At 43.2% G+C, this 12,516-nt stretch overlaps 1 protein-coding gene across 1 annotated transcript; it reads left to right on the top strand.

Moving 5' to 3' along the window:
- The first annotated feature begins 9 nt into the window (after positions 1–9).
- Positions 10–4,700, top strand: COQ7 (coenzyme Q7, hydroxylase). The gene is made up of 6 exons (XM_039732483.1): positions 10–123; positions 222–397; positions 1,401–1,515; positions 1,628–1,767; positions 3,392–3,460; positions 4,122–4,700. Exons 1-6 carry the CDS (start codon positions 51–53, stop codon positions 4,197–4,199), a joined length of 651 nt encoding a protein of 216 aa, XP_039588417.1. The 5' UTR covers positions 10–50; the 3' UTR covers positions 4,200–4,700.
- Positions 4,701–12,516: the final 7,816 nt, after the last annotated feature.

Here is a 12,516-nt window from a genome sequence, read left to right on the forward strand (position 1 = left end):
CGGGCCAATCGGAATCGTGACGGGCGGCGCGCGGCGATGACGTGACGCTCATGGCGATGGCGGCGGCCGCGGCCCCCGCTCTGCGCTCGCTGTTGCCGCTCCGGCCCCTCCGCCGCGGGCCGGGTACGGGCTCGGCCCCGCTCCCCGCCGCCCGGCGCCGCCCCAGGCCGTTCGGCTCCGCGGGTGGGGCGGAGCTCGCGTCACCTTTGTCTCTCCGGCAGGTCCGCGGCCCGGGCCCGGCGCTGCCCGCAGGCCGTGCAGCACGCGGGGCGCCGGCAGCCGGCCCCTCCTGGAGCGCATCATCCGCGTGGACCACGCGGGCGAGTTCGGCGCCAACCGCATCTATGCGGGGCAGATGGCCGTGCTGGGCAGGTCCAGCGTGGCACCCCTCATCCAGGTCAGCCTCTCCCAGGCTCTGCTGCCTTTTTGTGTGCTTAACAGCGGCCGGGTGGTGGTGAACGATCGTAGCCTTCGTGGTGTGAAAACTGTGTGCTTTATGACTGGCTTTTCGCAAGTATTAAAATGAATATTGTACGTGCATGTTAGAAAGTTATGCTGTATTAATGTTCCTAAATACAGTTTTAGGTTATAACATAACGTTAAAATAGAAACTATGCTATGTAAGGTATTTGTTTAAGAAAGGACTCACACCAGATAGAAGCCACAAGACACCTAAATCTTTCAGAGAAAGGGAATTTATTGCTCCCTTATCAGCAGAAAACTAACTTCTTCCCACCTCGCTCAGACAGGAAGACAGCATGAGGATTAAGAGGAAGAAGTTGACAGTGACCAGACAGAATCCTGGTTTGAATGGAATTTATGCATCATGTGTGAGATGTATGAATATGCAACAGGCAATTGTTTTTAGGGGTTAATCCTCTGTTAACTGGGTCCTTTTTCAGGCTTGCGCTGCCCAGAAAAAGGTACCCAGCCATCCGTATCTCTTTGTTTTTATTGTCTCATGTTGTCCTAATCTCAGTTGTTCAAATCTCATTGCTCTAATTATATTACTATTTTTATAACCATTTTATTACTATTAAACTTTTAAAAATTTCAAAGACAAGTGATTGGCATTTTTCACAATGGCAGGGTTATTGTCCAGTGTTTGTGTGGGTTTATAAAGAGTGTGGGGGTACCTGCTGAGGAAGTTACCATGCTGCAGTTGCTGTAGTGTTGTCCTGTTTTGTAAATGCTTTTATGTTACCTTCTTATAACTGTCCTCTCTGTCCTTTTTATAAAAATCTGCACCTGCCTTGTTCCACCATTTCTCCTCTCTGATGTTACAGCATTGCCTCAGCTATCCCAGCATATCTATCTGAGCTGTTTTGGGTTTTATTAGTTTGTTGGAAATGTTTACCTCCTGTGGTTTTATGCTTCTCTGTGATCTGTCTCTTTTGCAGCACATGTGGAATCAAGAAAAAGAGCACCTGAAAAAGTTCAACGAGCTCATGGTTGCACACAGAGTTCGACCCACTGTTTTATTGCCCTTCTGGAACGTAGCAGGTTTTGTTTTAGGTCAGTTTGGATAATTACTGTTGTTGTTGTTCTGTGAAGTCTGCAGTTGTGTTAAATTATGTGTTTTGCTTCAGATTTCATTGTATTCATGTGTCTGGTACCCCAACCCCAGGGGCTGGAAGTGCTTTGCTTGGAAAGAAGGGTGCAATGGCTTGCACAGTGGCTGTGGAAGAGAGTATATCAGAGCACTACAACAACCAGATCAGAACTCTCATAGAAGAGGATCCAGAAAAGTACAAAGAGCTATTGCAGGTATTTAACCATGACTTAAAAGTTGTTTAACAAATTGAATAAATTATTTGATGTGATTTAGCCTTTTAAAAATAACATGCTTTTAGAATTTACAGTGCATCTTTTTCTTCTGTTGCTTCACTGCTGAAGTCAACAGAAGCTATTAAAATAAAAGGTTGCTTTTTCCTTCAGCAGCACTGAATTGATCAAGCACCAAAATTAAAACATATGTTGGGTTATCTCCAGCATTCTTTCAGTAATGCACTGGTTCCTTTTCAAGTGGGAGAATTGTGCTTTGAGTTTGATTAATTTTAATTGAAAGGAAGGGTCTAGAGGGGAAACAAAAGGAGGAGCTACTGATTGCACAGCAGCTGTGTTGCCCTCCTCTGAAGGCATTTCAAGCACCTTCCCAAGCTGCTGAACCTGAGCTGCACACAGTGCTCAGGGTGAGCTCGGGGTCCCCTCTGTGTTTGATCCACCCCAGGGTGGGGTTTGCCCTCCTGGCACTGCTGCCAGTAGCAGCCTGGTCATCTTCTAGTCCTGGACGCTCTCAGTGTGTAAGGAGCTGGTGTTTGTCAGCTCTGTGAGAAATTAACTTCCCAAGCATTTCAGGTATCCAGCTGGGACGCGTTCCTGTGAGGGGTTGTGGCAGATGGAGCTGTTTCCACAGGCAGCACAGGGTTCATTTCCAGCCTCGCTGGCTACCGGTGTGTTCAGTTGTGCACAGTGTAACATGTAGCAAAACCTGATTATTCCAGTGTATCCTTTTGTTACAGAAATTGTCTCTGAAGTAACTGGGGTTGTGCTGAGGCGCACCAGGGAAATACCACCCCTGAAGATAATGATATAATGAAATGGACAGAGATGGCACAAAATAAAGAGAAAAATCCAGACAGTGAGTTCACTCACAGTGCCAATGTGAGGAGAAGTAGAGGGGACACCAAAAGCAATGCAAACCTGTTGGGCAGGGACCAGGTGTCTGTAATTGCTGAGCTCTTCATTAACCAATCCTGGTCATCTGCAGCCATCTCGGGAGAAAATCCTCTAAACCTTTTTGTCCCAGCTGAAAAATTAGAAGACAAACAGTAGTTCTTTAGAGTGTGCTAGAATGGACAAAAAACACTGGTTAGCTTACAGGGGAACACCCTTACTGATTGGCAAGGCAGGGACCTTAATTCCTTTATTCAAATTGTCAGAATAGTGTGGGGGTGTGAAACTAGTCAGTCTTAAAAGTTACTATGGCTATAAGTTTTTCTGAAACAGTGAAAAAAATTGTGATTTATTAATATTAATGGAACAACAGCTTGAACTTCTTTGGAGACCACCAGAAGAACTTCAGGCTAGGGGAATGCTGTAAATAATTCCCTTCTTGCTGAATTTGAAATTCAGATCTTTGAGAAGTTTTTGAGAGACCCTGGCTTGCCATGGTGCACATAATGAACAGCAGCATCTAGTTTTGTGTGCTGGCTGCATTGGTTTCTCTGCCAAGCAGGCTCAGTAACTGCTGCTTTTCCAGGCAATAAAGCAGTTTTTGCAGGTAATAAATGCTGCTTTTCCAGGTAATAAAGCAGTTTTTGCAGGTAATAAATGCTGCTTTTCCAGGCAATAAAGCAGTTTTTGCAGGTAATAAATGCTGCTTTTCCAGGTAATAAAGCAGTTCCGGGATGAAGAGCAGGAGCACCACGACATTGGGCTTGAGCACGATGCAGAAGCTGTGAGTAGAGATTGAGTAATGAGGCTGTCAGGGAGGGTGTGGATGTGCTGCTCTTACCTGCCTTACTGAGAGACTGGGATGTGGCTCTTTGAGAAACAGAAAATCAGGCTCTTGATACCCTTTCCCAAAGATACATATAAGAATGTCCTGCATGTTATAACTTCCATTTTTCTAGAACAGAACTAAATCTGTTGGGATAAATTTGAAGTGTTAAAGTGTTTTGATTTTTCTCCTAAGAGGTGTTCTCTGCAAATTTTTAGATTTTCTTTTAATTTCAGTTTAAATTAAGTATTTTTGAATATAAGGCTAAATATAAGGCTAATAAATGCTATCCATACAGTGCTGGGAACTGGAGGCATCATCTTATTAGGAATACTGACTAAATTCTGTGTTCCCTTGGGTACTGTATGGGGAATATGTGACTTCTCTCCTATTTTTTCTCTTGACTTACATTTGTGGAGAAATGGGAATATCCTGAAAAATTTATAAATTTTAATTTAGTTTTCTCTAGGATAGACTAGACTGCAAATACAGGTGGGGTTTTCTTGGCATGCTTGTGTTTTTACTTTGATTTTTTTAATAGTGCTTACTGTTCATTATCACAATCTGGTTCAAGCAAAACACTTCAGTAAATGTATTTAATCTTTTATTCTTTTTACAGACCCCAGCTTATTCTGTTCTGAAGACAGCCATACAACTTGGATGCAAAGCTGCAATATTTTTATCAGAGAGAATTTAGTTGTATTTTTCATAATAATTATGGCAATAAACTGTGACACAAAAGCATATGGAAATTGTGGAAGACTCAGCTATTTTATTCAGCCTTCTAAATTTTTCTGCCCTAAGCACTTGATTCAGCCATCCTTTGTCACATTGAATCCCCATTTAAAAAGTATCTGTATTAAAGTCAGTAGAGCTAAATGTGGATAAAGGTGGCAGAATTGAGTCTGTGTGAGCTGAACCTCCCTACTCAGAGACTGTTCACAAGGTGGCAGCACAACATGTATGTACATGGTTTATATGTACAATATTTGTGTATGGATGCACCCACATAGAAATGACAAACACAGTCTCTGTTGCCTTCAAATTTATGTGTACTTGAAGTGAGCTGGAGCAGCTCATTTTAAAATATTTAATACAGACCAAGAAGAATATTTTTTTCTGTTTCCCAGGGTGAGTGAAGTAATAGTAAATATTTATTTTCAGTCCATCTTGAATAAAAACTGGTATTATAAGACCAGTTATTCTTAAAGACTTCTGTGTTTGGGGTGGGCCTTTTCCAGGCACAGTTCCAAATTATTTAAGTAGAATTGTACTTAGTATATTTTTTCTACTGTGGTGGGGATTTTTTTTTGTGTTTTCTTGGGCTTGTTTGGTTTGCAGTTTTTTTTTTTTAACCTGAGCATGTTAAGAATTGATCCCTGTCATAAAGCAGGTGGAGAGAGCAACTTGGAGCACTGTGAAATTGCATTTTACTTAGCATATTTTTTCTGTTGTGGTGGGGATTTTTTTTTTGTGTGTTTTCTTGGGCTTGTTTGGTTTGCTTTTTTTTTTTTTTTTTTAACCTGAGCATGTAAAGAATTGATCCCTGTCATAAAGCAGGTGGAGAGAGCAACTTGGAGCACTGTGAAATTGCATTCAGTATTCTATTAGAGCTTTCAAACTTATCTTACTTTTCTTCAGACAGCACTTAATCCAGGTACATCTGAGCTTGCCTTTCTTAGTAGCTCTGTTAGTGTTTGTAGGTACTGATTGGTGTGTAATTTGACATTAAAGGCTTCTTAAGAGGATTATTTACCCTTTTTTGGTGAAGGAGCTTAGGCAGAAGGTTAAATTTTAATACAGAAAAATTCCTGTTCTGTGTGATTTTGTTATGACTGTCACTTGGTATGTTCTTTAAAATTAATATCTCTCAAAGTGTTGCAAGTGTCACCTTGTTAGAATCAAATTACTGATGTTATTTACTTTGTTCAATCAAAGTAGCATTTGGTTCTCTGTCTGTGAGTGGTTTGGAATAACGTGACTGGAGGAACTCAAAGCTACATCCCAGATTCTCAGGGACTGCAGAATCAGGAGATAACTCTGAGGGAGTCTCATTTTACTGCCTCAGCCCCAGGCAGCTGTGAGCAGTGTGTGTGAAAACTCAAGTTTACTAAAGATTCATCCTTTTACACTAATGTAATATCTTCCCTAATTTTACCATTTCTCTGAACAAAACTTACATCCAGCAGATTTCTTGCCTTAATTTCTCTAAAGTATAAAATATGCATGTGGACAACTCCCAGGTAATTTGGAGGAGAGAGGAATCAGCACAAAAGAATGATTAGCTGAGGTGATTAGAGGGGTAACAAATGGTGCTGGAAGCTTGTGCAGTGCAGTTGTGTAAGTCACAGGCTTTAATAATTTAATAAAAGAAGAATAAAAGATTTCTTGATGAATAGTCCATTGTAAAGTCTTTCATACCAGGGGCAGCATGGGATGGCATCTTTTATAAGTCCATTATTGCAGAGGAGGGAGGGCAGGGCTTGGTGTATTTTCACTGAAAACTGCATGCCCATACATGCTGTGGTCTTGTGACATAAACTGGAAACTGAGCCAGACAGTTCCTGCTCTCTTAGCCATTGCATCAGGGTTGGAAGCTGAACAAGGCATCTGTGGGGTTTTCCAAGAGAGCTGGTGCTCAGCTGAAGCCTTGTATTCTCCAAGGTTGCAGAGATTCTCTGAAGATGTCAGTGGTGTTCAGCAGTGGTGGGATTGGCTTGTGACAGAGTGACAGAGACGTGCTCATGTGATTGTCCAAGATTTGGGTGGCCCCTGACACCATCACACACTGCACACTTGGGGCAACAGATTTTAAGAGACAAATCTCATGTTAAATGTATTTCATTTGGCTGAGGGCTGGGAACATCAAATACCAAGAAATTGCCATGTGAGGCCTGTGTTTGGTCATATCTGCTGTAATTGAAAGTGCTCATAGAGAGTTCTTTGTCCTCAGCAGCTGAACACATCCTGCACATTTGAGAAGGGTGTCAGACAGTAACCCTGTCTCCAGCTGCAGGCATGAAATGTGAACTGAGAGATCAAATCTGTTTTATGCTCCTGAGCAGGATTTGTTCATTCTTTAATGGAGCAGCAGATTTCTACCCATCCATTAAAGTGTGGGTGGGCTGTTCTGCCACTTCCAAAGCTTGTGCATTTTCCTGCTCACTGGCAGTTTACTCTTTTTTTGTTGTACTTTTACACAGAAAATGGAGTTCCTTTTCATTTTTCTCATGGAAAAAGGACTTTTTCTTTTGTTTAGAAACCTGTTTCAGATTTTGAAAGACTAAAGAAAGTGGTAAAAGGTTACAAAAGAACAAGAGGTGCTTAGTGCTGTACAATTCTATTGTACAGCTGCTGCAAGGCTGTAGTTACTTTTTTATGTTGAGGCAGAACTAAGCTGAATAATACCAGCCTTCCCAGCAGGGGTTAATGGCAGGCAGAGGCCAAAGGATATAGCTTATACAAGTCTGTTATCATAGTAATCCTCAATGAACTCTGGTCGTGTTGACAGAGGAAGGGGAGACTGGATCAGAGAAAGGCTGTGAAATGCTGCATTTTCAGAACAGGGAGTGGGGAAGATGACTGGGTCTTCACTGTGCCTTTGAGTTCTGTGGCTTCCTTGTAAGTGATAAAATACACACATAATTTAGGTTTTATAATATACAGTGGGATGAAATCCTTCCCCTCATAGTAGTGTGATGAGCCAGGGCTTGGTCCCAGTTTTCTCCTGCAGTTGTGTCTCTCAGTGAGGAGGAGCACAGGCACCCCTCTGTGTGTGTGCAGGGCTCCAGGGCTGCTTTCCTCTGTGAACAGCATCTCCCCTCTTGCTGCTTTCCTCTGCAGGCAGCGCTGGGGACGAGCTGGGCCCTGTCCTCCAAAGCTGCTCTGATCAGAGCTCGGGGTAACGATGGGGCCGTGCCTGTGCTGAGCTCTGGGGCTGCTCTGGAGCAGCATCTCTGCTCTGTCTGTGGGCACTGCAGAAGGCACGTGTGGGGCCCTACCGTGCAGCTCTGGCTGTGCCAGGACACGTTCCAGCAGCAGCAGCCAGGCAGAAATCAAATCCCCGTGCCTGGGATTAACGAGGTGATGCTGACACAAGCTCAATGGACTTTTGTCAAGGGCAAGTAGTGATAGGACAAGGGTTTATGGCTTTATGTTGATAGAGGGCAGGTTTAGATTAGATAGAAGAGAGAAATTCTTCGTGAGGGTGGTGAGGGCCTGGCACAGGTTTCCAGAGAAGCTGTGGCTGCCCCATCCCTGGGAGGGTCCAAGGCCAGGTTGGATGGGGCTAGTGGAAGGTGACCATTCCCATGGCAGAGGGCTGTGGAATGAGGTGAGCTTTAAGGTCCCACCCAACCCAGCCCAAACCACTCTATGATGCTGTGATTTATGATGCAAATTATGTAAAATGAGACTCATAGGATTGTTTGACAGCTAAATCGTTGTCTGGGTTGGACTTCATTTTTGTCTGGAGTAAATCTGTGTGGCTCACTCGAGCAGACAGAGCTAGGCTTGTGATCAGCTGAGGATGTGCCATACAGTCCCTGTGCTGGGGATGACATGGTTTGTACATCTCTATTTGTTCTTACTATTACAGGAGTTACTTAATCTATATGCATCTGCCTTGTAACTTGACTGTAGGGAAGACATAATTTCAAATGGCAGTCGTTTTTTGTCACTAGCTTTGAAGTTGTGGCATGTCACTTGCATTGAATTCTGCACATATTTTTTAGCTTGGGAGGCTTAAAGGGCTGAGGCAAAAATATTGGCCAATTTAAAGGAGGAATATGTGTTATAAGGGAGGAGATTGTTTAAAGGCACTACAATTTTTCTGTTTGTTACTTCAGTTTTCATTGTGTCTGACATGAAATATCTGAATGGATTTAGGAGAATGACAGCAGCTTTGTAGTTTTACTTCCAGAATGGCAGAACTTAGCTTGTGTTGGAGAACGCTTGCTGATACTCTTTTTTAGAGTTGTGAGGCTAATCTAGTGTTGAGTAAATGAATTAAGAGTTCCATTTCAGTGGGTAATGTATTTCTAAAATCTTTACTGTGTTAGAATGAAAATTCCAGTTGTTGTTGTTATCTGCTTTCAATAAATACAGCCTCCTGCTCACTTCAGTTGTCTTTGAGAACCACCACCTTATGCTTGAGTTTTGCAGAGCAGGGGGGTGGTACCTCTGTGTCCAGAAATGCAGCTTATGGCAGCAGCAGTGTTTTGTTGTGTTAGTGTGCAGATTAATACACCTATGCTGATACTTATAAAAATGGGGATTTTTTGGTTCTGAAGGTCTTTGTCTCACAAACTCTGTCCGTGGCACTGCCTTTACTTGTGCTTGTTCTTAGCTGGAAGTAAATGATGATCTGATGGGAGCCCAGGAGTCATGCAGTGTTACTTGGAAAGGAGCTCTGGAGGTCATCTTGTCCAGCCTCCTGCTGCACCCAGGACTGTGGCCAGCACTAAAGCAGGTCAGCTGTGATTTTTTCCAGACAGGTGATCAAGACCTCCAAGGACAGAAATTTCCCAGCCTGGTGAATTTCCATGGGCAGCCTGGTCTGGTCCTGCATTGCCCCACCAGTGGCACTTTTTTTACTTTCCTAAACCTTCCAAGACTGTCACTGCTGCTGCTTGTTATGTCATGTAGCATCATGGAGAAGAGTTTGACTCCACTGTCTTGGTAAATACCCTTTGAGTAATTCTAGGCAACTATTAGATCATTCAGGTTAGCTGTGCTTTCAATGCCTGCTTCCTGAACTGGCACAGAGGAAAGCAAGAGATGCATCTGATGACCACTGTGACAGTCTCGTTTTCTGCTTAAGACTTCAGGCTTCATATGTCTTCTCTCCTTGCTGGTATTTTCCACCCAACTGTTTGAATGTCAGAGATTTGTTTTTCAGTGTTACTTGTGCCTAGGACAGATGGATTTATTGATTTTATGGTATAGGTGGACGTGTGTAGTCCAAGATACTAATGAAAGCAAGTCATACATACAGTGTGTGGTTTTCATATTTAAAATACCTTTTCTGAGCTGTAATAAAAAGATTATTTCTGGCACTAAAAGTGCTTTTCTGTTTTCTCTGTGGCTACTAGCCCAGCCACCTGCCTGGGCTGTCCAGGTCAGAGCAGAGGCAGCAGTGGGTGAGGGGGATTTGAATTTTCTTGCAGTTCATTTTGAAGACAAGCTCTGCCAGCAGTGTTTTAGCAAGCTGTCAAGAATTTTCCCAAGCATGTGGCTTGAGGGCACCTGTATAGTCAGAGGCTGCTAACTGTATGTAAATGGATAAAATGTTTAGTGGAGTGAAAAGCCTTTGCTTATAGGTGCAGACAGACGTGCAGTGTCAAGGCAGATGACTCAGTCCTGTTGATCTTTGTTGCTATCTCTGCATTAAAGTGAGCTTCCTTTTTAAGCAGTAGCCTATGTCTAATTTAGGGCTGTGTCTCATCTTGCTGATGATAAATTGTTTCCCCCCTCCTGTGGGGCACAGCCATGCTCCTACCAGGTCTGTGGCAGAAATACAGTGGAAATACAGTTTGAGGGGAGCTAAATCTCCCTTGTGGCTGTATGATTGTCCTAACCATACAGCACTCCTGGTATGTGAAAATGTGCTGACCTTGCTTCTTCTAAGTTGGGTTTTATCCAGCAGGGTTTAAAATCACTGGGGAGATTATTCTGCAAGTGTAGCTTAATGGCTTGATTCCAGCTCTGGCCTGGAAAGGTAACTGCTAGTGACAGATGAGGAGCTGTCTTCCACATCTCATCTTGTCAGCTCTCATTGTTCTGACTTTGGCAGGAAAAATGCTGTTTACTTGAATACTTTGAAGGTGGTTGAAAGAAGACTTTAGACATGGTTGAAATGTGATTTTTTTTAAAATTAATAACTGTCCGCTTTTCCATTCCTCCCACCCAAATATCTCAGCAGTACTTGCTAATGAGAAATAATTATGTCTCAATTTTAAGTGACACAAGTGCTATTGTTTACACAAAATGTGAGAATCTTGTAAGACATGGGGCATATGCTTGGAGGGATAATGCATGAGAATCAGTTCTGCCTTCTCAGGGAGCCAAGCCTTGCAGAGGAAGATGACAGATACATGTGTTTATATACAGACTCTAGAGCTGGCTGTGTTTGCTTATCATTTGTCACAAATGCAGAGACTTGCAGCACAGAGCCCCAGTTCAGCATGAGCTGGAACATATGGTCCTCTCCAGCAGATGTGACACGAATCCCAGCACCCACTGGATGTGTCAGGCTGATGACCAGCAAGAGGATTTATCCTGGTAAGATGGAACATTCTTGAAGCTTTCCTGTGGATTGCTGCTCCATTTGGGATTATTTTCCATGGACAGGGCAGAAAAAGTGTGGCCTGGTTTTCAGCTTTTATTGCTGGCAGTTCTCAGCTGCTGGAGCAGCTACCTGGACTCATCTGATACATTGCTTGGATATGATGTTGCAGACTCCTGGGATAAAGACACTTACATGAAGCTGTTGCTTTGGAGTGACCGGGTAGTTCATTCTTTCTTTCCATCTGACTCATGGATCAAATCCATCATTCTCCACAAACTTGGTATTCAAACAGAAATAACTCCCCAGACCCAGTGGTGAAAGCCCTGTGTGCTGTTTTCCATGACTTTCCAACTAACAAGAAAATTCATGGTTATATTCTTGCCTCTTTTTATCTCTCTGCACTTACCAAAATACATGTGATATTGCTACAGCCTTTGCTTTTAGATGATGTGTTATGACACTCTCCATGTGTCACCTAGAACTGATCTGTAGTGAGTTAGGAATAATCAGCAGAACATTTGTATTTCTGATTTACTTTTAAAAAACCTCAAAAAACCTAACCCCAAACAGTCTAATTATCCCAGCCAAGAGAAACTAATAGAACAAATTGCACACATGACCTGCATGTGTTATGAAAACTGCATAAAACCAAGAGAAGAAGTTTGCAGATATTTCCTAGAGAATATTCATCCACATTGTAAAAACAGTGATAAATTTTCCTACATCTGGCAATTATTATGCCATACTCTGCTCTTACTCAACGTTTACCCTGTTCATCTTAGGCAACAGTTACTCATCCCTGAGTTCTCTCACATACCAAGATATTAATCTGCCTCTCATACAAACAGTCAATGATCTGGAATTGCTGCAGCACACCAGCACGGGCTTGATTCAGTATCTGTTTTTGTTTCCTTTCTTCTGTTTGTTGTTAGGGAGAAAGCATCCAAAGTGCATCAAAGTCCATTTGGTGTCTGGAGCTGCACCCATGCCCCTTCTTAGCACCTGTGTTTAGATTTGCATGCTCTGAGGTTTTAGAAGTCACAGCCACTACCCACCTGTATTTGCCTTAAATCAAACAACTTCTTAAATGAATTTTAGGTGTTTCATTTTTTTTGCATTCTTGGATGTAAGCTGGGTCTGATTTTTCTTGGGCTTTGCTTTCCTTGGCTTCTAAAATAATTTTATAAGGTGTTGCTTACTTGAATCACGTGGCCATTGGCAAGTCCAGCTGTGCCCCCTGCCCAGCAATGCCTTTCCTCAGGGAGCTACACACACAATCCAATTCTGCTCCAAAGGTAACAAATCACAAGTGGAACCATTATCAGGGCAACTGACTGTCATTATTGATGGGTTGGTGGAAGTATCTGTGCAAACACAAACCAGTGTGTGCTTCTTTATCATAGAGCTCTGCTGGCTGGAGGAGTGGGCCATGTGCCTTTCACTGAGAGCCTGCTCACAGGGAGGAGTGCTGCTGTGGCCTGAGCCAGCCTGGGGTGCACTCAACTGCACCTGGAGAGCTGCCAAGGGACAGGAGGTGCTGAACACACTGTGGTTGGAGCCATTTACACCTAGGGCTGGCAAGACCCTTTTACCGGCCCCATCTTCACCTGCTGGGTGCTCTCCACCCTCCTGCAGCATGCAGAGAGCACACGGGTGTATTTGTGTCTGTCCTGCTCCCAGCCCTTCTCCCTGACCAAGGCTGAGCTTGCACTGCTGAGCAGGGCTG

Source organism: Passer montanus, unplaced genomic scaffold (genome assembly GCF_014805655.1).
Source record: "Passer montanus isolate IOZ18808 unplaced genomic scaffold, ASM1480565v1 scaffold8, whole genome shotgun sequence".
In the NCBI taxonomy this organism is placed as follows: Eukaryota; Metazoa; Chordata; class Aves; order Passeriformes; family Passeridae; genus Passer; species Passer montanus.

Excerpts from the sequence above, each read along its gene's own strand:
- COQ7 (XM_039732483.1), top strand. The coding sequence starts at position 51 with ATGGCGATGGCGGCGGCCGCGGCCCCCGCTCTGCGCTCGCTGTTGCCG. Across the intron at positions 1,516-1,627 it reads CGTAGCAGGTTTTGTTTTAG|GGGCTGGAAGTGCTTTGCTT; the intron begins GTCAGTTTGGAT and ends CCCCAACCCCAG. Across the intron at positions 3,461-4,121 it reads TTGAGCACGATGCAGAAGCT|ACCCCAGCTTATTCTGTTCT; the intron begins GTGAGTAGAGAT and ends TTCTTTTTACAG.